A 27,852-nucleotide genomic window follows, 5' to 3' on the forward strand; every position below is an offset into this window, starting at 1 on the left:
CAATCTCAATTTTAAAAACCTATGGAATACATACAGATAAACATATGTAAAACCTGCACACTGAAAAAGTAAAAAAATCTTGCTGAGAGAAGTTAAAGAATACCGAGATAAATGGAGACCTATATACCATCTTTAAGGATTAGAAGACTCAGTATTGTTAAGATATCAGTTCTGCCCTGGAAATGCCATTTATTCAGCTGTGCAAAACTTGGATATAAATTAGAAAAAAAGACTTATTGCAATATGAGAGGTTTCTTCCAACATCTTAAAGAGTGTTACGAGAGAGGGGCAGGGAACTTAATTTATTTCCTTTAGTTCCAAAAGACTGAATGAAAAGCAAAGGATGAATATTACAGGGAGAGGAAGGTCAACTCAGATACAAGAGGCTTCTAGTGGCTACCACTGCCTGCAAAGAGCATGGGTGTCTTATGATTTCAGAACTTTGCATTCTTAGGCCTCTTCAAATAAAAGTAGGAAGACCAGAATTTGGAATGCTAGGGAGAAAACTCCTAAATTTGGTAGGAGATGATACCACTTCCTTTCTAAGTAAGTTTTTTTCCCTCTCCCAGGATCCATGAGTCTATGTTATAAATAAATAGAGTTAATTTATTCAAGGAGGAAAGAAAATCAAAGGAGAAGGAATTTTTCTACTCCACTCTTCAACCAGATACTGATTCAATCACGTTTTCTCTCAGTAACCCAAGTTTTACCCTGACAGTTTATAGTTAGCTACAGAACATATGAAGCTCTGTGTGTGTGTGTGTGTGTGTGTGTGTGTGTGTGTGTGTGTGTGTGTTTAAAATTTGATTCAAAGTAATACAACATTCATGCATCTCAGAGATCTAAGTGCTTTAGAGGAGAACATTTATATATTTTATATTGTGGTTATATTTGAACCTCTTCTGATTTTATGCCAACAGCAAATTCTTCCAACTACCCCTTCAACTTTCCCCCTTTCAAGATTTTTCCAGGCCCCTCCTGAGGGCACTTAAAAGCCATTTTTATAGCTTTTCTTCTGAAATATACACATTCATTCCTCATTCTGAGAAGTGGCCAGTGTTCTCATGCTGAAGTCAGGAGAAATATCTCAGAAAGGCAGAACGGCTGTTGCAGAACATATAACACATAAAACTAAGATCTTGTTACTGTATAGCACAGAGAACTACACTCAATATTTTGTAATAACCTATAAGGGAAAAGAATCTGAAAAAGAATATATATATGTATATATATGTATGTATAGCTGAATCACTTTGCTATACATGTGAAACTAAGACAACATTGTAAATCAACTATACTTCAATTAAAAAAATTTTTTTGATAAAAAAATTTTTTTTATTGAAGTTTTTAGGGACTTCCCTGGTGGTCCAGTGGTAAAGAATCTGCCTTACAATGCAGGGGATGCGGGTTCGATCCCTGGTCAGGGAACTAAGATCCCACATGTCGCAGGGCAACTAAGCCCGTGCACCACAACTACTGAGCTTGTGCGCTTCAACTAGAGAGCCCGCATGCCACAAGCTACAGAGCCCATGCGTCCTGGAGCCTGAGCGCCAAACCTGGAGAGAGAAAACCCGCGGGCCACAACTAGAGAGAAGCCCGTGCACCACAACGAAATATCCTGCATGCCTCAATGAAGATCCCGCATGCCGCAACTAAGACCCAACGCAGCCATAAATAAATAAATAAATAATAAATCTTCAAAAAAATTTTTTTTAAAGATCTTGTTTTATCTCACAATTGTATAGGACATGATCATAACCTTGTAAGCAGGTCCCATGTGTGTTGGGTGCCCACGAAGGAAGAGAGTATTTACACATTTGTAAGTTATATTTGTTAAGCCAATGTGTACTTAGCTATTTAGAACATTTAATCCCGGGTCTCCATGTACCCTACTTAATTTTATCTTTGAACTCAGTTTGGGGGAGAAAAACCCTAAATTTATATATGAGAACAATGGCAATGACATATCTATTACAAGCTGTGAACATGATGTGTTCTTCCCAACTATGCAGTATTAAGCTGTAACGACGACAAGAAAATTGAAGACCATTTCAAAATTACGAAGAGTTTTAAAGCTAACTGGATTCTTTGAGATCGAGAGACATAAATTTAGAGCAGAGATCAGATGGACCTTTGGAGGAATATGTGTGACAGAGAAAAGGAGAGATTCAATCTCCTTTTTAAGTCAGCATCCAGAAAAGAAAAAGATTTATTCTTCTAACCTCATAATTACCAAGATATAATTTACCTGTAGCTGATTTATTTCAAGATATTTTGCTAAATACTACAGATTTTTTAAAGTACATGATTCTAGATTGTGAACTAAATTAAAGATATTATCTTGGACACAAGCCAAGGCAGGATGAAGTGCTGGCGAGCAGTGGGCTGGTGGGGAGAACAGTCTTCCAAGGATAAGAATAGGACTGTCCTGATGCCCAGGGATCCCCCTTCCACAGGGATGGCCACTCCATGGCTGAGCACAGGCTCAGCCCTAATGGATTCACAAAACAAAAAGATACTCCAGATGCTTCCATTCATGTGGAAGAAGCTCTATTTCCATGACACTTCTGGCCTTGGTCCACCTCTTCCTCACTCTTCCCCTGGGAGTCACTCAGTTGAGTAGCGAATTTGCTGGCAGGAATTTGACATGCATTACCCTGCCTCTTTCTTTCAGAAGTGGACCAGGCCGTAGGGAGCCCGTGACTTACCGAGCTCCTCCAGAGACCCTCCCCCGGGCAGGGTCCGGTTTAGCCTGAGACTGGAAAGTTAAGTCTGCCCCATGCAGAGATGTAGCTGTCTCACGGAAGTCTCACACTAACATGGACTCCAACTTAGCCTTTACCAGTATCATGAAGGTGATATTATATTTTGGTCTTCCATCTATTGATTCTTTGGTCTTATTTCTCAGTTTGTTCAGAATTCAAGCAAGTAAGAGGTGCTATTTATTATGCCCTCTTAAAGTCATATATCACAGCTATCTCATGCTGTGACCTCGAAAAGACTTTGAGGAAGATACAATTTTTGTTCATCGTACAGATGGAAAATTGAGGATCAGAAGAATTAAGGAACCCAAAGTCAACCACTTCTCACTTGTTTAGTGAGTTTTATCACCGTTAGCCCTCTGATGGGAATGTGATTCTGCAGAAGGGACAGAACTGAGGTCTGATGATGGTAACAACTAGAGTCTTATAACCGATGATTACAGAAGGATACGTTTGGCTTCACAAAGGTTACCATGGAATTTGCCTCTCCTTGAGCATTTCAATCTTTTCTGTATTATCTTCTCTGCAGTGCCTAATTTCTTGACAGCCTGTTGAGTTGGACCATTATGCACTTTTAAGAAGTAAACATTTATTTGCCTTTCACTCCATTAGTATTGATTAGCATCTTCTTTGGTTCCTTTTGGAGGTTCTGAGGGAAAACCTGTTCCATGCCTCACTCCTGGTTTCTGGTGGCTCCCGGCAATCTTTGGCATGTTCCTTGTTCCTTGACTTGTAGCTGCATAACTCCAAGTTCTGCCTACTTCTTGACATGACTTTCTCCCCTGTGTCTCTGTGTCTCAAATCTCCCTCTGCCTTTCTCTTCTAAGGACACTCAACAATGAATCTGGGGCCCACCCTAAATCTAGGATGATCTCATCTTGAGATCCTTAAATTAATTACATCTGCAAAGGCCCCTTTTCCAAACAAAGTCATATTTTTAGAATCTAGGGGCTAGGACGTGGGCATATCTTTTGGGAAGGCCATCATTCAATCTATTACAAGAAGGAAGTTCAGAAATAAAGGCAAGAAATGAGAGGAGAAGGAATGATACTTCACCAATGACAGAATTCTCCATTTAGTGCAAAATACACAATGGTACTTGGTCAGAAGTCCCCAGAAACCTGGCAGAGAAACATGTTCTCATGCAGCATAAGGTACTCCAAACAAATAAAAGATCAAGTGCCCTAAAAACTACCCACACGTGGGATCAGCCTTGAGTGGGGCAAAGGCATTGGCCGGGGTCCCATTCAAGGTCCACTCTTATGGAGTCAAATGGCCTTAGGCAAATCTTTTCTCTCTCTTTGCGTCTGGAAGTCTCCATTTATAAAGGAAGGTAATTGGACTACAACACTTTTAAACCCCATCTTTGCAAATATTCCATTATTCTATACATTCAAAGGCCACAGATGTACTTAAACAGACGATTATATGAAAAATATATTTTGGTAGAAGATGCAACTGTTTATCTAGTGAACGATGTACAAAGCAATATTTTTCCTAGAGCGAGCAAAGCAACATGATTCAGAAACATCAGAACAGCACATATTCTGAGAAATGGTTCCGTTTATACCATTCTGATTGCACTGGTCATTAGAGTTTACAAATTATGTTTCGAGCTACATTAAACTGTCAGCCTTCACTATAAATCAGGGTGCTTCTCATGAGGATAAACAGAGGCATGGCATGGATGACAGCTCCCTAACTGCCTTGACTAGTCCAAGAGAATAAAGTTGGATCAAATTACTGTGTTATTAATCCTCTTAAATTTTTTAGTTGGGAAAATTACTATGAACCACTATGATGATGCTTCACCAGAGTCTGAGAGCAAATCAGTGCTTCAGATTAGCATTGTCAGGTTGGTCACATATGGCAGTTAGATGCTTCTGTTCCTGTCATAAATTTGGAGTCACCTGTATTCTTTGAACAAGACTTCCACCAGGGATAAAGAGAGGAGTGTTGATTACACTTAATCTTAAAAACACAAGATTCATTATGGTTCTGAGAGGCTCCTCCAAAATCACGATCATCTAAGTGTACAGTGACTAGAACGAGGCATATCGTTGGTATGTAGTTTGAAGATAGCAGTGGTATTTTTGAACTATGTATATAATAAGTCTAAAACACTTAGCTCTGAAATTTAAATCCCAACCTTTTCAGCCTTCTCTCCTGCTACCCCCCTTCCTTCTCTCCTCAAGCTTTAGTTCCTCTGAAAAAGCCACCATTTCCAGAAAAAACCACTCCATCTGCCCCAGTGCTCTTTGTCATGCTGACCCCTTAGTCTGCCTTTGTTCACCTTGTCTCATGATTAGGCCTATACATATCTTTCTCCTCTACTGGATTATAAGCTATCTGCAGGCAGGAACCGTTATCTGTTTCATCTCTCTATTCCCCAGTGTGCCATTGAGCTTAGAGCAAAAAGCCCGCCATGGCTTATTGCACATAAACTCTCAATGATATGTGAACTGCATTGTTGAATGTGGGTAATACATACCCACAAGCTTACTGTGGGTATTTATTTATTTATTTATTATTTCTGTCTGCGTTGGGTCTTCGTTGCCACATGCGGGCTTTCTCTAGTTGTGGCGAGCAGGGGCTACTCTTCCTTGCGGTGCACAGGCTCCTCATTGCGGTGGCTTCTCTTGTTGCGGAGCATGGGCTCTAGGCATGCAGGCTTCAGTAGTTGTGGCACGCGGGCTCAGTAGTTGTGGCTCGCGGGCTCTAGAGTGCAAGCTTAATAGTTGTGGTGCACGGGCTTAGTTGCTCCGCAGCATGTGGGATCTTCCCGGACCAGGGCTCGAACCCATGTCCCATGCATTGGCAGGCGGATTCTTAACCACTGTGCCACCAGGGAAGTCCCTTATTGTATTAAATGACACTTATATCCCTGACATACAATAAATAATAAATGGGGGCTATTAGATAGAATTCTGCCAGAAATTAGTGAGGACTCTCTCTTCCCTATCTAATAAGGTATTATTCAATACAAAGCTAAGCAGATAATATTTTGAAGGCGTTCTGACTTAATCCAGATATTATATCGTATGAGTTTTTTCATTTAACATTTACTGGCTCCTATATCATAGGAAAGCTACTGTGCCCTTAAAGAGTTCACAGTCCACTAGAGGAAGAAGACACAGTAGATGCATGAAGGCAAAGCAATGTTTTTGTTAGTTTCTTCAAACCAACAGATATGTATCCAAGACAACGTATGCAAAAAGCTGTGCTAACCACCAAATTAAAGCACATTTATTGTTAGTTGTTTGAAATGTACTTAATATTCATGTAACTGTACACTGAAAAAGTAAGCTTTCCAATTTTTCTTATACTTATCTTTTCTTCTGCTTTCGTTATTGACCAAATCTAGGGTCCTTCGCCTGGGATAGATGTCAGGGGATTCATGAACTTGATAGGGAAAAAAGTTACAAATTTATTTTCACTAATATCTAACTGAAATTTAGCATTTCTTCCAGTTATGAATGTAGGTCACAAACCACAGTAGGAGAAGCAGTACCTGTGACTTTGTCACTAATAGAAATCACAGGTATTTTCATGTTACAATTGTTGCAGATATGTTGAAATAACTGATATACTCATCACAACTTTGAAATTAACTGTAGTTATTTGATCTGCTGTTAGGCTTGATATTTAATGCATGAATAAAGTACATGCTTTACTATATCACATTTAAAAAATTTTTTTAATGGCTATATTTCAGTGTAAGTGTTTTAAATTTTGTAATCCTACACATTTTATGGGATTTTTTTTAAGGAATCCATAGGCTTCATTAAACTGCCAAAAAGATCTGTGGTACCAAAAAAAAAAAAGGTTTAAGGACCTTGATCAATGCCCTGATAGTAGTTATTCTTAGCACACATCTGAGATCTTTCTGAGGTAACGTCCAAAGGCAGGGCTGAGCTTTGGGGCGTAACCGCACGTGGCCTGTTCTCCTGCTGCGGAGCAGTGATGGGAGCAGGTATGAGAGCACGGTCTGTGCCTCCACCCACCCCCCTCCCGCCGTGTGACTGTCCTGCTCCGATCACCCATGAGAGGAAGTGGACCCATCTGCAAGTGAGTCTGGGCCTGTCTGTGTGTGACTTGGCTTCAGTAACAGAGAATGGAGTTTAAACATAAGCTGCACCATTTGAATCAAAACCAAACCATACACACTGCAGGAAGAAACTGACCCAGGTGTAGCCAGAACCACCTGGGAATCTAGGTGAACCATAAGCCAAATGTGAGTCATCGATGAAAATTGGTTAGTTCCCAGAAATAAATGTCAATAAAATATAAAACAACATCATCGTGTAAGAGTTGGAAAAAAATCTCTTCTTGCATGAATCTAGAGAGATGGGATTACTATTCCATTTTACAGATGAACACTTCAGAATGAACAAGGGGACTTTACCAAGTCACACAGATAGTAAATGAAGCAGCCTGTCAAACATAATTAGGGAAGTGACTCTATAGTACAGTATTTCCACCTCTAGTAACAATATTTCTCATTACAAAGAGCATCTCCTTGCCTAAAAGTAATGAAACACTCTAACCATCAACCAGAGGAGTTTCTTAACCCTTGCAGGGGGGTGGATTTTTTAAATGTGGGTCCAATTGTAATGGAGAACACTTACCTCTGAGTTCAAACACCTGGACACTAGGCTAAACTAGATGACTGTTGAGCTTCAGAATTCTGTGCTTTGGGGTTGCTCTGTATCTCCCAGCAAGGTATGAAAAACCCAAATATAATTAGTCTAGATCATACTCAAGTGGCCCCTGAAGGCTGGAAGTTCAATTACTTTCCAAAGATCATATACTAAGTCAGAGTTTCCAAAGGCAAAAATCAGTGACAGGTATAAATGGGTTCCTTTCCCAAGAGGGAAGTGGTAATTTACTTCCGCCTGGTGAGGGCAAGGTCTGCATCCATGAAACAGCAAAGAACAAGGGCATCTGGCTGGTGAAGGAACCAGCTCTTCACAAGAGCTCTACACACTGACTGTTCCCATTTTCACACCACTACTCTCTTAGTGTGTCTTTGCTCTTTTCACTTCTGAAATAGCTTCCCTCTAATCTGGTACATCTACAGAATGAAAGCATTTTCATTTAAATTAGTGCTGTCAACAGGATGCCTTCCACAGCCACAGCTTGGTCATGTGTAGTCTGGAACACTCACAGGAAGAAGCCCCAACAGAAAGCTGATGGAGTTCCAGACACACAGAGGCCTCCAGTAACACAGACCCAGCCCTTGAAGGACTTTTTGGTGCCTGGAGATTTCTAAAATGATGTTCCAGAGGTGAGCAGGGGCTTCTGTAAATCAGATCTACCAGGGCAGATCTAAGCCCTACAGGAATCTGCCTTTCCCATAGTGCCTTTACCAGAATTCTTGCCTCAAAAAGCTTTCACGTTGAATCTTACACTTAGATAAAAGATTTCAAAGCAAACATGTTATTACTCGCTGAAAAAAAAATATATTGATTCCCAGCCACCTCTGAATTAGCATCCATTATACTCATCAAGCCAAACCATCAGCAGTATAATTAAATTCTGGCTTACCTCTAGCCAGGAAAAAAAAAAAGGCTACTATAACATTTAGGCCAACAGTGATTTCCTCTTCCCAGAACTTTAATTTCCTCTGTCTATACCTTGTCTCTGCTGGACACTAGGAAGGCCCAGAGATTATCTCTGCTAGATAAGTATGTGCCCTGAGAATTGGTATCTATTTGAAAATCTTAATGATTTTCAAATAGATGAAAACCAACATTATCAGCTCTCAGTACCAAGTGCTTTGCTTCTCTTAGATTGAGTGTAAAGCACAGTCAACAATGAGAAAGGGAACTGAAACAGATCATTTTTTTCATCCATTCTGAAATGAAATGCGGATCATGTTTATCTCAGGGGTTGGAAAGGGTGTGAAAATTAAGGGTGAAACCCTGGACAGAGGTTATGTGAGGAACTACTGCAGTGTAAGTAATAGGACCTATGAAAGTAGTCGGAATCTTTTAAGTATTTAGTACCTATTAAATGCCCCTCACTGATACTTCTTTCTGTAAAAGGTAATGCATATGGTTGTTGTGTCATCCACTTTCAGTGAGGGGCATTGCAAGGAAATTCCTGTGGGTTTAATGTGGGAACATTGAGCATTCATGAGAGAAATTTCTCTCAAGCCTTGGACCTAAGAAAAACTGTTTTCTCCTTAATAACTAGTTTTTTTGTTTTTTTCATTTAGGCATTTTGAATCTTGTAACCAATTGCTTTCCATCCTTGTTGTGGCCACAGGCAAGCCTAGTGCCAAATGTGCGACCCACCTTCAGCAAGTGAACAGAACCACGTGACATGCATTTGCTGTGTCCTAATCTTGCTCAGCCTTAATCTATATTCCCAAACCTAATTTTCCTTTTGTCTTGATTTTATCACCCATTTCTTTTTATCCAATTGTATTATTAAAATAAAAATCTATGAAATCACCTCAAACCTTTTTAGAATGAACCTGTTTTTACAAGGTTGTTCTGTTAATGTTATTAATGTTAATGATTGCCTGCTATAGTTAGAGGGCCTGAGGTAGAAGAGACCTCTTTCTTAAAATGAAGGACAAAACCAACATCATCCTTAGTCTGGAAAGAATTCTATGGCCAAGTCAGACCTTATGTTAAAGTCCTCTATGATCTCTGCAGCAGCATAATTTCACTTAAGAACTAAGGGATCCAAAAAAAGTCTCTGATTTGGGTCCTGTGAACCACAGAGTAAGTGGTTTGCCAATAAATTTGCCTGTTCCTCTGTAGGTCCACCTCTAGGAACTAGCTCATTATTCTCTCTCCCATATTGATCTCACTTGCTTCCTTCCCTTAAGAATATAAATGTATTCAAGTCTTGCTCATGAACAAAAGAATCCTCCTTTGATCCTACATAACCTTCTAGCTACTGTCCATTAGCTTTACTTTCAAAGTCAAATTTCTAGAAAGACTTTTGTGACCCTTACTTTTTCCCTCTCTTTCACTCAGCCCATGGGAATCTCACTTCTACCCCCATCATTCCTCCAAAATTTCTTTGCCGAAGATAACCAGTGGATAACTAGTACTCAATTCCAGCAATCGAGTTTCGACATTCATCTTACTTAATCTTACTTAATACATACATTCAGTTTACATACTTATGACTTACCTAATCTGAAACATTTGACACTGTGAACTGTTTTCTCTTTCTTGAAGCACTTTACTTCCTTAGATTCTGAGACACCACTCTTTCCGCGACATCTTTCCATCTCTCCTTGCATGTTCCTTTTCCTTTGCCTGAACTTAAAATGTTGGTGCCCCTTGGGGATTTATCCAGGGTCCTTTTCTTTCATCCATATCCTTGACTTCAACTACTCTATGTTTTCCAAGCCCATATCACTTCTGGCTTAAACTCCAATCACTTGGCCAAATTTCTACCAGTTATTCCCTTGGATCTATTTGAAAACTCTTAATGATTATAATTAAATCTAAAAGTACCTCACATCTTAATGATCTTAATAAAACACAGGCGCCTCAAACTCAGCAAGTATAAAACTGAACTCATCATCTGTTGTCTAAATCTGCTCTTGCCTCCTGCATTCCCTATCTTAATAAGGATACCAACATTCACCCAATTATCTCTTCCGTGTCTTGCAGTACGTTTCTCATTAGCTACGCTCCAAGATTACAGTGGACAAACACTAATTCCTCTCTGTTTCCTTCCCCGTTTTCCTGGCACAGAAGTCATTGAATATATGCCTTGAAATGAATAGAGGTAAAGCTGCCTGATTTTCGGACTGTACAGTCAATCAGGCAGAGAGTGAGGGAGGGGGAAAAACTCTCTCGACCTTGTTTTGGGGATGTGAGGCTACTCCCTTTCCAGAGGCAAAGCATAGGTAGGACACTGAATGCTGTCCTCTTCCCATTTCCATTGGCTTCATAATTAGTGGAAATTCCTTCCAGAGGGTGACAATAGGTCATTTGTCTCAATTTGGGGTGCTGAAATTTTTTATCTTTTTAGTATCTTCTGGATACTTTAGTAAGAAATTTTGTAGAGCAGATTGCCTTAGGAGGTGCTAGGCAGATACCACGTAATGTGGGCGTTCTCCATCATCATTTCAATAACTTCTGTAAGCACCATGAAAGTGAAGACAATGTGAACTGGAGACATGAAGAAAAAAATAGTCAACTGAAACAGGCCCACAGAAGACCCAGACACTGGAATCAGAAGATAGGGACTTTAGAATAACTATGGTAAATCTGTCAAAGGAGCTACAGGAAAATGTGGGTATAACAGGTGAAGAGATAAGAAAATTCACAGTGATATAGAAATTAACAAAGAACCAAAAACAAATCCTGGAACTGAAAAAGAAAATATCTGAAATTCAAAAATTCACTGGATGTGATTAACAGCAAATTGGACAATGCAGGGAAAAAACACTGAATGTGAAGGTGGATCAAGAGAAATTATCAAAATGGAAGCAAGATACAAAGAAAAAGATTTAGAAAACCATGATCATTGCCTCAGTGACTTATGGGACAATACCAAGCACTCTAAAATATGAATAATTGGGGTCCTAGAAGAAGAGGATAAAGAATGGGGTAGGAAAAGTATATATGCTGGGAGTCCCAAACCCTTCAGAAGAAATATCAAGAAAACTATATTTAGGCATATCATAGTCAACCTAAGAAAGATCCCAATAACGAAAACAGAAAAATTTGAACAAAATAATAACATAGCATTGGATAATAACCTAAAGTATGAAATAAATATCCATGCTGGTATGTATAAATGATTGAATAAATAAATAAATGGTGGGGAAAGGATAAGCCTCCTTACAGAAGAATTCCAAATAAATTATCCAGATACCCCTCCCTCAAGGAGGTGGAGCTTAACTCCCTACACCTTGGAAAAGGTAGAAAAGTAAATTTACAAAGAAGAAACTTGGCAAACACTACCTCGGCCAGGTGACCAAGGTTAACATCATCACTGATGAGTCATGTTGATTGTTCGTACCCCTGAGATGATGTGATGAGACTGGCACTTCACCTCTGTAGTCTTCCTCCAAAAAGCCATAATCCCACTCTAACCATGAGAAAAACATGAGACAAACCTAAATTGAGGTAAATTCTATAAAATACATGACTAGTACCCCTTGAAACTGTCATGGTGATAAAAAAAACATAGAAAGTCTGAGAAACTGTCACAGACTGGAGGAGGGTAAGGAGACATGATGACTAACTGTAATGTGGTATCCTAGGTGGGATCTTGGAACAGAGAGGGGATATTAGGTGAAAACTAGTGAAATCTTTATCAAGTGTGGAGTATAGATATTAATAATATCCCAATGTTTGTTCTTTAGTTGTGACAAATGTACACTAGTAATATAAGATGTTAACAACATAAGAAACTAGGTGAGGGAATATATGAATTCTAAACTATCTTTAAAACTTTTATATAAATCTAAACCTATTTTTAAATAAAAAAATTATTTAAATTTAAAAAGGGCAAACACATAAGCAGAGTCTCAATGACTTATGGGATAGCATCAAGCACTCTACTATGTGAATAACTGTTGTTCCAAAAGGAAAGAATAGAGAATGGGTTTGGAAAAGTATTTGAAAAACTACATGCTGAGAACTCTCCAGAACTCCAAATAGGAACTATCACAAGAAAATTACATCTAGGCGCGCTATCACCAAACTACTGAAAACCAAAGAAAATCCTAAAAGCAACCATAGTAAAAATGACATTACATATAGGGTAACAAAGATAAAAATGATGACTGACTTGACAGAAATATTGCAAGTAAGAGACAACACAAGGAAATCTTTAAAGTACTGAAGAGAAAAAAAAAAACCCTGTCAACCTAGAATTCTATATCCAGCAAAAATGTTCTTTAAAAATGAAGTTAAAATAAAAACGCAGGGGAATTTGTTACCAGTGCAAACACATTACATTAAAACCTGCTAGAGGAATTTCTTCAGGCTGAAGGAAAATGACACTAGATGGTATCTCATGAGTTAAAAAGGGAATCACAGAGTAATTAGAAAATATTTCAAACTAAATGATAGTGAAAATACAGCAAGTCCAAATTTGTGGCAAGGAGCTGTTTATGAGGAAATTTTTAACTTAAAATATTTATATTAGAAAAGGAGTTTTCATTTTAATATGTTGGAAAAAGAACAAAATAAACTCAAAGCACATAGCATAAAAGAAATTAAAAAGAAAGGAATGGAAATCAATGAAATGGAAAGCAAATAATATAGAACACAATAAACCAAAAGTTGATACTTTGAAAAAATTATCAAAATTGATAGTTTTTTCTTTTTTTTTTCTAATCAAGAAAAAAGAGAGAAAACACAAATGATATCAGCAACATCACTACAAATTCCTAGGCACATTAAAAAGATAATGAGAGCCATAAAAAAGAATGAAATTTTGCCATATGCAACAACATGGATGGACCTGGAGGGTATTATGTTAAGTGAAATAAGTCAGGCAGAGAAAGACAAATACTATATGATATGACTTATAAGTGGAATCTAAAAAATAAAATAAATTAGTGACTATAACTAAAAAGAAACAGACACAGATATAGAGCACAAACAAATGGGGAGAGGGAAGGGGGAGGGGCATGACAGCAGTAGGGAATTAAGAGATACAAACTATTATACATAAAATAAATAAGCTACAAGGATATATCGTACAAAAAAAGTTCATAAGAGAATATTATGAAAGACTTTATGTCTACAGATTTAATGACTTAGATGATATGGACAAATTCCTTGGAAAACGCAACTTGCTGAAAATAACACAAAAAGAAATTTAAAATATGAATAGTCCTTTATTTATCAAAGAAATGGAATTTGTGGGACTTCCCTGGTGGCACAGTGGTTAAGAATCTGCCTGCCAATGTAGGGTACACGGGTTCGAGCCCTGGTCCAGGAAGGTCCCACATGCCACAGAGCAACTAAGCCCGTGCGCCATAACTACTGAGCCTGCGCTCTAGAGCCCACAAGCCACAACTACTGAGCCTGCATGCCACAACTACTGAAGCCCATGCACCTAGAGCCCATGCTCCGCAACAAGAGAAGCCACTGCAAGGAGAAGCCCGCGCACCGCAACGAAGAGTAGACCTTGCTCGCCACAACTAGAGAAAGCCCGTGTGCAACAATGAAAACCAAACGCACCCAAAAATCAAAAATATAAATAAATAAAATTTTAAAAAAAGAATAGAACTTCATTAAAAAAGAAAAAGAAAAAAGAAATGGTATTTGTAGTTTAAAGCCTTCCAATCAAGAAAAATTCAGCCCAGAAACTTCCACCAGTGAATTCTACCAAACATTTAAGGAAGAAATAGTACTACTACTTCATGAATTCTTCCAGAAAATAGAGGAGGAAGACACCCTGCCCTGCTAGTTTTATGATGTCAACATAACACTGACACCAAAACCTGACAAGGGCATTACAAGAAAAGAAAATTAGGGACTAACGTAGGGGGCCCGGGTTTGATCCCTGGTCAGGGAACTAGATCCTGCATGCCACAACTAAAGATCGCTCATGCCGCAACTAAGACCAGTGCAGCCAAATAAATAAATAAATAAATAAATATTTTTTTAAACAAATAAGAATTCCATTGTGGAATGGAAGATGCCAGCCTATACCCCCAAGGATGACCAATCTCCTGATGCAGGCAAATTTGGGCAGTGGATGACAAGGGCCAAAGCTTTTCCATCAGCCTGAGGGTTTTGGTCTTAGGAATCCTTTTATCATTCCCAAGGTAAGGATGGATGGGGGAAAAGGGAAAGTATCAAAATAAGACACAGATACACATTTTAGAAGGAGGCCTTAAAAAGAGCGTTACACACACACACACACACACACAGAGGCACACACACTCTTAATCTTTGTTTTTCCAGAGCATAACACTCCTACTTTTCTTGCACTGAAGCCACATGCACATCAACATAACATAACAAACACTTCTAATTTCAAGACCTGGAGTGAAACTAACAGGAAGGCACATTGTGCAGCTGACACCGGCTGGGGGAAGACAAATAGAGAGCCATTAAGAATTGTGCTTTGGGGCTTCCCTGGTGGCGCAGTGGTTGAGAATCTGCCTGCCAATGCAGGGGACACGGGTTCAAGCCCTGGTCTGGGAGGGTCCCACATGCCACGGAGCAACTAGGCCCGTGAGCCACAATTACTGAGCCTGCGCGTCTGGAGCCTGTGCTCCGCAACAAGAGAGGCCGCGAGAGTGAGAGGCCCGCGCACTGCGATGAAGAGTGGCCCCCACTTGCCGCAACTAGAGAAAGCCCTCGCACAGAAACGAAGACCCAACACAGCCAAAAATAAAATAAATAAATTAATTAAATTTAAAAAAAAAAAAAAAATTGTGCTTTAATTCACGCAAATGTAATTAGGTTTGGAGAGTCATCATTTTATTAAGCAATCAAGAATCCATAACTAAACTTTATTCTGCACAGTTTAATTCTCAAATATGTACTGTCCTTAGAATATTTAGCTCCCATAACAAGGAAAGAGTTTTGGGGATAATTTTCGTCTCACATAAATGAAAACCCAACTTAAATAACATGTTTAAATTATTCTTTATGAAATATGTCACTCTTCCCTGGCTTTCAAAAGTAAGGATCCCTAAGTTTGTTGATCTTGTTCAGAAAACATAATACCACAAGCTTCTTGGTTTGAACATTTCATATTCATATTAACATGGCTATCATATTTATAGAATCATAACTTGACATTTACACCAAGATTTTACTGATTTGCAGATACTTAAGGTAATTAGATTCACTAGTTATTTTTTAAATATTAAGGAAATGGCCAAAGAAAAATACTTTTAGATTTTAAATTATTTATGACCCCAAAACTTTTCAAATTCGTATTTTAAAAAAAAGATTACGTTTATTTACCTCCTAGACACTTTTTTTCACAACCCCCTATCCTGCCCTGACTGTCCAAAAAATAAAGACTTTATCTACATGGAACTGCCAAGTTATGCCAACTAAAATGAAGAGTCTGGTTTTTGCTCTGTAGATTGGCCTGTTTCACAGATTGCTGAACTCTGGTTCATGGGAGCAATCCCCTACGAGGAGGGTTGTCTGGGGGGAGGAAGTGTAAAAGGACGAGACCCTCACTTCTTGCATTATACACAGCCCTGCGCTGCTACTCAAAGTGTGGTCTCCAGATCAGCAGCATCATTATCATCTCCTAGGAAGCTTGTTGGGAATGTAGACTCTCCAATCCCACCCCAGATCCACAGAATCAGGATTTGCCTTTTAATGCTATTCCCAGGGGATTCATTGCACATTACAGTGTGAGTCCCTGAGGAAATAAGCCTTTATTGTTGGTGTCATCAACTTTAAATAACTGGATACCTCTGTCTTGGAAGACAAGGAAAGCACTGGAAGGATAGAGAACTTTCAAATTCTTTCTAGACCAACTTCTTTAGTACTTCCCTGTATGTCTCATAGCCACGCTTTAGCAGATCTTAATGCTTTTCAAAAGTTGGAGGCTTTGGACATGATTTCAACAAAGGTGGCTAAAACAAGTCAAGTATCCAAAAAGGTTTGGCAGTGCTTGGCAAATCTTCATGTGTTTTGCCTGTTTGTTTGTTTGTTTCGATTTGTTTGCTTTTTGTTCTTTGTTTTGTTTTGCTTTGCTTCCTCAGTTAACCCTCCTCCCACCGTCATCTGAAAAACAGAGTTTCTGATTCCTCAAGGGCTGAAAAACAGAGTTTCTGATGCCTCAAGGGGGCAGACGTTTACCACGATTCTGTAGCATGAATGGTCCTGGAGGGCACCTCAGCCATAGGCTCAGCAGTGCAAACAAAAATATTTGAAGACTATCAATTATTCAATCTAGTTTTAATATTGGAATTGGCTTGGCTAATTTTTTTAGAAAGTGACTTAAGCAGTTGTAAGATGACTAGCCCAGACATTAAGAAACAAAGTGTTTTTATGCTAAATTAATTTCAGGGGCTAAGAATCAGGCTTGGATTTTGGCCCCATGTAGGATCTCTGAATTCCTTAGATTCACTTAGACTCTTGTCCCCTTGCTATGTGCTTCAGACAGTATCTCATCGAACCTTCCCCTAGCATAACACTTAGCACACTTTCTCATAATTACTTGTTCCTCATAGATTGTGGCCTCCGTGAAGGCAGGAACTATGACATATTCATATTTGTATCACAGGGACCTAGAACAATACCTAGCACATAGTAGGTACTTAATAATTATGAGTTGAACGAATGAATAAATGAACATAATTGACAGAGAAATGGTGGTACTGAAAGCAAGATAAGCAGTCTAAACAACTTACTTTCTAAGTATGAAATACTTATAAAAATAGATGGAGTATAATATCTTTAATTTAGAGCCCATTCATTCAGAACTTGTAAAATATATCTTTTGATTAGCCTATATTTTATGCTCTTGTGCTATCTGTGAAGAAGAAGAACAAGCAAGATGGGACAGATTTTATTGATTTGGCAGAATTTAGGAAGCATTCACTTATACACTATTGATTAGTTAAATTATCACTTATGTTTAAACAGTAGGTCAAATACTATGAAGTTCTATGCACAAAAACAGAACTTTGACTAGTAAAGTTCCTTCCTCTAATGAGAAGAAATAAAATTTCATTTCTTTAAATACAACAAAATTCTAATTAAGCCTCTCCATAACTGAGATTGTTCTTCCTCTGAGCAGTCAAATATGGGGAATTTTTATTATAAGTAATAAGACAAACAACATTTTCAATGTGAAGCAAACCAACACTTTGGTTCCTTGTGGAATTGAAGCTTCTCCTTTGTAAGTTCATAACAATTGTCAACGTCTATTTCATATTTTGGAGCCTTGAGCTCCAATAACCTGAATATGTAGACAAAGAAAAGTTGTCAGTTTCCGTACCAGTAATGTGAAGTGTGTTTTTGTTAGACTTCAAACACTTCTATCCTTTGTGAGTTAGAATCCCAGCTGAAAATAGACGGCACACTCAAACTGGATAACTGAGGAGAGCTTAATAAAGGGACTGCTTTACAAAGACATGGTCAGAGTGAAGAAAAACCAAAGGGGATGGTGAAGCACCAGAGGCTAACAAAGTGGGGAGGCCAGCCACTGACACACCTTGTCCTGAAGGAGCAAAGGCAGGGGGCGGGGTGGGGGGGCAGTGATTCTCAGCACTGGGAGAGAACCAGAGCTATAGCTGTGGGACAAGGCTGCAGGCAGGGGCTGTGGCCTTCACAGAAGGAACGCAGCCACTGCCAACCCACTCCCCTGCAAGAAAGGAGGTGATACAATAAATGTTCTGACCTCACTTTCTTTCCACCCTTGGGTCTCCTGCTGGCGCCTCCCCTTGATCCAACCCAACAGGAAGCCAAAGGGCAAGAGACCCTAGTTGATGCAGACACAGGGGCCAGCCTCCTAGGGCACAGAGAGAGCAGTGGGGAAAGGGGAGAGAGCGGATTTGATGGGTGAGACAGAGACTGTCCACTACGCATACCCTTTCCAAAACTCTTCCACTGCGAAGTACTTATAATCTTATTCATGAACTTATTTTGCCATACACATTCCTAAGAATTGATTGAAAAAAGATATGTGTAACAACGAATTTTCCAATAACAATGACATTTGGTAGTTCCTAACATTATTTTCATAGGAGCACAGGATTCATTGATTCATTCACTCAAAGATACGGTAAAGGCAAGTTTTCTCTGTATCTCCCTGAAACCTGCTGAAATGAACTAAAAGAATGAAAAATTGGAAAGAAAGATTGATCTACTATGAAACCAGCAAAGAGCTAAGATTCTCAAATCACAGACTATAAGAATTATCTGCCAAAAAGAGTATAAGTTTTATTAAATCAATGGACAACCCTAAAAGGTGATCTATACCTCTATACATCTCAGTAGGTTTTCAAATTTCTCTATAAGTAATGAGAAAGTTCAGAGAGGCCCAGGGTTGGAATGGTGGGGCGTGGCATGGGCAAGTGACATGGGGGACATGGGGAACGTCTGTGTGGAGGGGCTGGTTCCACACCAGAGTGGTGCAGGAAGTGACACAGAGCCTTCTATCTTCATTATCTATGAAAGCTTGAAAACTTAAAAACTAAACATAGATAACTAGTCTGGAGGCAAGAGATGTAGGAAAGAGAAGAGAATAACAATTACCTTTGCAGATGAATTGCCCCCTCCCCTTTGTTTGGGATGCTAAACAGAGTCAACCACGTAGTGATAAATAAGCACCAAGTAGCTGTCTGTCTCCCCACCCCAACACACACACACACACACACACACACACACACACACACACATACACACACACACACACAAAGTGAGCTGGGATGTCTGACCTGTCCGAGTGATCTGCTCACTCATTACGAGGTATTTTTAGAGCAGAAGACATTGTAGAGTTGTAAGAAATTTTTATGAGACAAAATATCTAATCTAAAGTCACTGTCTTCCCCAAACACTGCCCTTATCCTTGTCACTTACTCTTGGGCAAATAGCAGCTTTGGCTAGAATTACCTCCATTTGGAAATGAGTAATAAATGCAAAGTTGTCAACATGCACGGATTCTATATACTTACCTATTATTTTTAAAAAGGAGAGTAGAGATTTACAAGCAAAAGGCAGATAAATATATTTCAGAAAAATGACAGAAGAAATCGATGAAATTTTCAGATAAGCTCTTCTCCACACGTTCAAAGAAATTAAGGAAAATATAAACCCTTTAAAAAATCAGTGCAAAATGAACTGGCAGAGTCAGAAAATAAATTGAAGATTTGTTTTCAACAAAAACAAATAACAACAAAACCATTACAGAAGTGAAAGCTACATTAGAATGAGTAAGGACTAAACAAATACTGCTAAGAAACAGTTACCTAGGGGATAGATTTTAAAATGTAACAAGAGCTCATGGAAAAGTCAGGAAAAAATGAAAGCAATTCAAAATAGTTATGGTGGGGGAGTAATAGATATACCTGTAGCAGATAACAAAAAAAATAAAATTCTTAATTGAAGGCCAGGAAGAAAATACCTTTATAAAAAATAAAGGAAAATATGAATCTTCAGTTCAAAGGAACATACCATTTTCCAGGAAAAACTGACACAATGACTTACAGTGAGAAATATCACAAAAAAGTTGCTAAACTTTGATGTTTAAAAATAATTCTATCAGCATCAAGGCAAAAAAAAATTGCCAGAGGAATTAATCAGGCTAGCTTCAGACCAGAGCAACAGTCAAGGCTGGAACACAATGGAACAATGTCTTATAGAATTATGGGGGGATGGGGGACATGAGTCTATAATTTTATACACATTCAATTTTTTTGTTCATAAAAGCAACAGAAAGGCATTCAGAATATAACATCCTTGGGCCCCACTTGAAAACAAAACCTTCAAACTGAACACTAAATCAACACAAAATGCTCAGGAAAGAGGAGGCCATTGGTGAAAGGGCTGGTGGTGACCTGGACTCCATTTAGATCCAAGATGAAAACTAAGCCCACAAAGCATAGTCCTGCCTCAGGACCTTTGCAACTGCTCTTCTTCTGCAATGGGTCACCCTCTCATTGTTCAAGTCTCTATTCAAACTCTCAAACTCACCAACTCAGAAACGTGTTTCCTGACTACTCTATCAAAAGTAACCCTCCCTTGGGGGTGGGAAGGGATGGATTGGGAGTTTGGGGTTAGCAAATGCAAACTATTATGTATAGAATGGATAAACAACAAGGTCCTGCTGTATAGCACAGGGAAGTATATTCAGTGTCCTGTGATAAAACATAATGGAAAAGAATATTTAAAAGAATATATATATATATATATGTGTGTATAACTGAGTCACTTTGCTGTACAGCAGCAATTAACACAACAGTGTACATCAACTATACTTCAATTTTAAAAAAAAGTAACCCTCCCTCATCACCCTCCAGTGTCCTACTGGGTTTTACTTTTATTCTTAACATTTATTACTTCCTGACATTAACATATATATATATATAAAATATGTTCTCCACTATTAAATAGAAGCTCTGTGAGGACAGGACCTGTTTCAGATTTGTTCACTGCTGTAATCTCAGTGCTTAGAACAGTGCCTAGTACCTAAAGGGCACTCGATTGAATGAACTGTGAGAATTATGTTTACAGTTCAAAACTGCAAATGTTGAAAACTTTGAAAATGTAAAACTCACAATATAACTGCAACAAATGGTAAATGGAAGGCTAAGTGATGTTCTCTCATTTCCTCAGCTGTCAGAATTAAGGAATCAATCAAGTCTAAATTGGACACACTCTACAATTTAAAGAGTTCCCATGCTATGTTCTCTTTGCTTTTTGGCTCCCAGCCTGTTCTAGAGAAGTGTCTGGCAAAGCCTTTAGGTGTGGTATCAAATTAGTAACTGCATGTACTACAGTTCATGCTCACAAACATATGCTCTCACTCAACCCAACAAGGAGAGTAGCCAACTACAATCATCTAGGACCCTCTTGGCTTGTGATCTAGATTTTTTTTCTCATTTTAACTAAGATGCTCTTGTTTTATTAAAACCAAACATTCTCAGGAATAAATGACTGCTTTTTTTTTTAACTCAGTGTCATTTTAAATTAGTGACCTTGGCTTATTCGAAATGATCAGATATTGGCACACAACAGTCTGGCTTTTTAAATTGATAATCTCACGCTTGGCTATGACACATTCATTTTAAATACCTTCAGAAGGAAAGGTGCAGAAAGCTCTTTGGTGGCTCCATGCACTTAGCCATCTCTGAACCACCATCCCCTCACTGCCAAAACTCCAGCCACACCTCCCTTCCTCCAGTTCTTCCAACTTGCTGAGATCTCTCCTGCCTCAGGGCTTTAGCACATGCTGCATTCTCAGCCCAGAGTGCTTCTTCCCTCTACCTCTTACCTAGCCAACTCCTACTCATCCTTTAGATGTCACATTAGAACTCAGTTCCTCAGCGGGGCTTTGCTGACCCCTTAATCTAACCTATATCCCTTTTCTGTCATTTTCTCTGTGTTTTTTCCTTCCATGGCATTTATTGCACTATGTATTTATAGATTCACTTGTGTTTACTGGTTTTACATCTATCCCTTCATTAGACTATGAACTCCAGGTGATGAGAATCATGGCTGCTGTGTTAACCAGTGCTAACCTCCACAAATACTTGTTGGTTACATGAAAAAATAAAAGAAGGAAGTGAATTTTATTCCCCCTTTTAATTTTTTCATAAACATAAGTTGGACACAGTAAGTAAGGAGAATTGAGTCCCTATCCCACTCACATTTAAGGAGTGTCCCATCTAGGATGAGATTTGGGGAGGGTTTAGATTGAGGGGAAGAACAGGATGCGGCATATGGGAAATTTCAAGGTAGGACAGAAAAAGGTGCTATTCTGAAAGGGGATATAAAGAGTTAAAAAGCTAACTACATTAATGAAGCAAAGGGAGTGGGACAGAGAATAGATAGACAGTTGGAAATTCAGGAGGTTAAATGGAAGGTGAGGAGGGCTTTGGAATGTCACACGGGAATGGGAAAGCCAGGGCCAGGTCGTTAGAGGAGAAGGAGGCTGGCTGAGGCACCAACTGGGATCCTGTGGAGGGAGCAGAAGGGTGTGATGGGAAAGGCCTTTGTTCACAAGGAGTTCCAGGCGGGAGACTGGCACACCTGAAATAAAAGCTTAGCAGGGGACGGAGAGGAAAGGGAGGGAAGGTCTGAGGAAGTAAACGTACAAATACTATACACTGTTACACAATTATTGAACTCTCACACTCAAGTCTGGCAGATAGGTTATACATTAGAGTATTAATATTAATGTGAGATCGTAAAGATGAAAATTACTGCCCCAGCAAACAACCAGGGTACCCTTTAACCTTACACAGTGGGATGACCAGACCTACATTCAATCTCTTATAACAGACTGTTTCCGCATCAAAAAGGCAATGAGGAATGGGAATGGAGTGGGCCAGAGGCAAGTTGGCCAGCTTCTGCTATGTATTCCTCAAGCCTGCTGTGTCTTCTGGTTGAGTCTCTGCATCTACAATGGTATCTTAAGAATTGTGCTACTCTCAGTTGCCCTTGGGGTATTGAGTTTCTGTACCAATTGTCTGAAAAAAAAATAGCTTGCTGCCAACCTGAGACCCCATAAAATGTCAATGGGAAATGCTGGAGACCATAGTAATAATAATAGATAATAGATACTATTTACAGACAATTGATGCTAGTTATTGAGTTTAGTTTGTGCTAGGTTCTGTTCCAAAAACCTTGTATGTATCAACTGGTTTAATCTTCACAAAAATCACATGAAAGAGTTGTTATTATTACTATTTCTGTTTCCAGAAATGAGGCCCAGATAGACTGACGTCATGTAGCAAAGTGTAGAAGGACTCAAACCTAGCAAACTGACTCCGGAACCTTAATCATTAGCTCCTTAAATTTGTACATACCTTACAATTTACAAATCTCTTTAGAAGAGATAGAAATATTATCTGATCCTCTCAACATTTAAAAATGAGTAAGGAACATCTTTATCTCCATTGTATAAATAGGGAAACTGAGGCTCAGAGACATCAAATTACTGGTGTAGGAAATCAACAGCACTAGGATCAGCCAAGGCAGAGGTTGAAATCTACAACTTCTCAATGCTAAAATGCCACACCGTCTCTCACTTCTGCTTTAGTAGTCTTGTTGGAGAGGATTAAATTGCATCTACACAATCAGATATGGGGGAGGGAATAAAAGCTGCATCTAGGGTTTATGGGTTTGGCATGAAAGTCCTGATACCTGAAAACAGGACATTATCTCCAGGCTGAAATATGATTTCATACAGCGTCAGTGTCAGGGAGTATCCGTGGGAAGAGAAAGGAGGAGGAGAAGCTGACCAAGTGAGCAGATATCTAATAGCTGGCTCCCAAAATGACCCCTTCTTGGAGCCTGTCGCCTGTCAGAGTGGCTTTGCTGCGGCAGCAACCTGGGAGAGTGACCAAAAAGCAACGCAGGGATGCAAAGGCAGAGGAGAGAGGAACCCTAGTCCGAACCTGCACGGGAGCCCTTTATTGTGTCTTTTCTGGTTAACGCCCCTCTTGCCTTCATGCCCTCTCCTCCACCCCTCCCATGCGGTGCCCACCGTGCCAGACGTTGTAATTCAACCCCCGGCTGCCAGTCCTAGGGTTCTGTCTCTTTTCTCAATTACCCCAGGAACAAATCAATTATTTGGAGGTTCTCATGGTTTCTAGTAGCCAGGGCATTGCAGCTCTGGCTCATATTACCCACTAACTCATCATCCTTCCATTACACGCTTCACACCCAGCCACATTTGCTTCTGATCCGCAGTGACACCCCCCCACTCCTTTTTTTTTTTTTTTAACTGCAGTCCAATAGCGCTGACATGGTTAGGAATCGGAAGTAATGGCTATTGCGGCCAACTCCCTGAGTAGCGGAAGCTTGGGGCAGGGACGGGGAAGCCTAGAACGTGCCTCTCTCCTTAGCAACATCGTCCCCTCCAGAGGCCCTGCTGGCCAAGGGGCAGCGGCCAAAACCACGCATCCCGGGGCTCCTACCCCTTGGCTCCTGCCGCCGCGGCTGCTGCTATGGAAACGCCAGGCGTACACACCGGACTGAAATTAAACACTCATCCGGGACCGGGACCGGAGCCGGGGTCAGCCTGCTGCCTCGGTCGCCATAGCAACATACGGAGGAGAAGGCAGCGAACAGCGCGCGCTGCGCGGGATACTCACTCCATCGCGGGGCTCCGGGCGGCCGGGCGCGCTGCTGCGGGGCTCTACGGCGCTGCTCGCCTCTGCCGGAGCCGGGCGCTCTGCTCGCGCGGCGCGCGAGGTGGAGCCGGGAGCGTCTCCCCTCCCCGCCCGAACCCCCTCCTCCCCTTGAGGGTTGAAAGTGAAAGCTCAGGCTCTCTCAGCTCCCAGCCTGCGAATAAAACGGGAAGCAATTGGATAATGTTGTTCGCTGGGCACTAGACAAGCCACTCCACTTAAGTGTTTGGGGAGGGAGCGCGCTGGCAGCTGCGCGCCGGGCGATGTGGCCACCAGCGCGCAGGGCCCCGGCGCCCGAGGCGCCAGGTGCGCTGGCGGCTCCCCTGGGACGGGCTGCAAGGCCCTGAGACGCCGGGGACCGGTGGGAGGGGGAGGTGCGCGGCTGCGGCGGGTGGCACAGCCCACAGGGCGCAGGAAAACGATTGAGTCATTGGCAAGGTTGCAGCTCGGAAGTTGCAAGAGGAAGAAGCATCTGGCCTCTGCAAATAGCAAGTACTGCCCCCAACAGGCTGGGCACAGGTTCGGAAACGCAGCTGAGCCAGCTAAGTGGGCATCCATCTGAGTTTCCCAAGGTAAACTCCAGCTGCGCTGCGGCGCGTTAATGCGGTGTTCCATCACTTTGGCTACCCCACGCCCTTCTTATCACTCCACGTTCTGCGTATTCCCGCCTGCCAGAAAGATACTGCCCAGCGTTACTTTCCCTAATTGGTTCTCTGAAAACAAGACATACTGAATATGGTTTCCCAAATTACCACGGCCTCACCCCACGGTTATAAGCCTCCCTGGGACATATATTCCCTCCCTACACCCCTTCTGAGAATCCTCTACTCCTAATGGTTTCCCGAGTGGGAACCTGGCTCCCCATCCAGGGGCCCTGCACCTGCTGCAGTGAAGAGTAGATGAGACAAGCTTCAGGCTTTCACTGTATCTTACTGCCCGGCCCCTCTGTGAGTAGGTATCTGCTAGGTGCTGAGGATGCAACCCTAAGCATAGCCATCACGGTCCCTGTCTTGGTGGAGCTCACAGGCTAACGTAGAAGGACAAAGCACAGAGAAAGAAAAAAATAAACATCATCACAGGCTGATGATATTGCTATAAAAATCAAGTAGTAAAATGCTGTGATGAATGTTTTTAAATTAATTTGTGATGATTACACAACTCTTGAATTTACTATAAAGCATTAAATTGTACATTCTGGGTAAATATAATATATTTTATTATAGCAGTTAAAAAAATACTCTGATGGAGAATCAAAGGGAAGTGGACCAGCTAAGGAAAGGTGTTCAGGAAAGCCCCCCTGAAGGGACTGGCCTGAGAGGGGGAACGGCTAAGACATGCAAGCCACAGGGGAAAGGGCATTCCAACCAGCCATCAGCTTCTCTGGTGGCTCTAGATGGGGAAGAGCTCTACACACTCAAGGGACTGAAAGGAAGCCAGCGCAAAGCGTTCTGGGTAGATTCACTCCCTTCCTTTCCCTCTGGAAAGTGAGCCACAAAGTCAAACCCAGTGAAGATTCACAGAGATATTTTGTGGAAAGAGATTATAGATCTTCTCCAGGTTTCCATTCAGAGAATCCAGTGTGAATTTGGAGATCAGAAAACTCTCCCTCAGCCCATGTCCCTCTGCAGCTATCATCCTATCTTTACTCTTCCCCTTCATAGTCAAGCCTCTTTAAAGGATTGCCCATACTCACGATCTCCACACCCTTACCTCCTATTTACTCCCTGTAGCATATATAATTAAGTTCAGCTGTGAGTTATCAAGAGGCTTAACCAGGAAACAGGTTTGTCTTTCTACCTCTTGTAAGTTCAGAGTCCTGGACCTGTTTAGCAGCTCTCAAAGAGCTAAGAGACCCAGACTCCTCCAAAATGTTGCTCTTTTATTTGTGGTGTCCCTTCCTAAAGTCATTTCATGATCCAAATAAGCTGCTTAGGCTCCAGCCACCGTGTCTGCATCCCAACCAGCACAAAGGTGGAAGAAGCAAAGCAGAAGAGGCAAAGGAAGCGTACCAGCTGCCTTTTAAGGAAGGCTCCCAGAAGCTGCCTCAGGACACTTTCACTTACATCTCTTTGGCCAGAATTAATTCACATGACCATATTCAGTTTCCAGGGAGCCTGGGCAAAGCAGTCTTCAGTCCACATAGCCAGAAGCATAGCATAGCCAAAAGTCAGGGGCTCCATTCCCATGAAAGAAGGGGAAATGGATACTGGGGGACAACCAGCAATATTTGTCATACTCCTTGATCCTTAGCATTCTAGCTTCTGCCTCCCACGTACCACTGACCCTGCTCCCCATAGAGTCACCAATGCTGAATGCAATGGGCATCTCTCAGTCCTCTTCCTGTGTGACTTATGACCAGCATTTGACATTTTGACCACTCCTTTTTGTATTTTTTACTTTAAGTTGGGTTTACTGAGGCAGAAGTTACATACAGTAGAATTCATCCTCTCCGGGTGTACAGGTCTGTGAGTTCAGATACATTATACAGTTGTGTAACCACCGCCGTAGTCACAATACAGAACATTACCATCACCCCAAGCAGTTCCTTTGAGTCTCCTGATAGCAATCCCCTCCTCTCATCTCCAGCCCCTGGCAACCACTGACTTGATTTTTGTCCCCATGGTGTTGCTTTTTCCAGAATGTCATATAAATGGAATCAAACTGTATGTAGCCTTTTGTGTTTGGCTTCTCTCACTTTGCAAACACTTTTGAGAGTCCTCCATGTTGTTGTGTGTATAGGCAGTTCCTTTTCATTGCTGAATTGTATTCCACTGTACAGAGGCACCACAATTTATTTATCCATTCACCAGTTGATGGATATTTACATTGTTTCCACTTTGTGTCAAATACTAACAGAACTGCTATATACATTTGTGTACAGGTATTTGTGTGAACATATGTTTTCATTTCTTTTGGGTCAATACTAGGGTCACTCCTGTTTTGAAGCACTTCTTCTATGACACCACACTGCCTCGACTCTAGCTACCCCTTATCTGCTACATGTCTCTTAAATGTTGGTGTTCTGCTGGGTCTGTCCTCAACTTGCTGCACTTCTCACTGTGCCTACCCTCCCTGTGCAATTTCATCTACTGCTGTGGCTTTATTTACCCACTGACACGGTGCTCACTTCCAAAACTAAATCTCTAGTCCACATCACTCTCAAATTTCAAAACTGAATATCCAAAGGCCACTGTAACATCTTCACAAACACCTCACACCTAATATGTCCGAAATTCACTCATCATTTTCACCTGTAAATCTCCTCCTAATACCCTGCCTACCTATCCTAACAACAGAGAGGGAAGTGTCCTC

The 27,852-nt window shown here is 40.7% G+C and overlaps 1 protein-coding gene across 5 annotated transcripts in view; it reads right to left on the minus strand.

The window, feature by feature from the left end:
* The window catches only part of PALM2AKAP2 (PALM2 and AKAP2 fusion), a 478,191-nt gene extending 453,606 nt beyond the window's left edge, over nucleotides 1-24,585 (minus strand). For all 5 annotated transcript variants that reach the window (XM_061200121.1, XM_061200118.1, XM_061200120.1 and 2 more), the window contains exon 1: nucleotides 24,505-24,585. In XM_061200121.1, the coding sequence (XP_061056104.1) occupies nucleotides 24,505-24,509 (5 nt within the window). In that variant the 5' untranslated portion in view covers nucleotides 24,510-24,585. The remainder of the gene's footprint in view (nucleotides 1-24,504) is intronic.
* Nucleotides 24,586-27,852: the final 3,267 nt, after the last annotated feature.

Source organism: Eubalaena glacialis, chromosome 9 (genome assembly GCF_028564815.1).
Source record: "Eubalaena glacialis isolate mEubGla1 chromosome 9, mEubGla1.1.hap2.+ XY, whole genome shotgun sequence".
NCBI lineage: Eukaryota > Metazoa > Chordata > Mammalia > Artiodactyla > Balaenidae > Eubalaena > Eubalaena glacialis.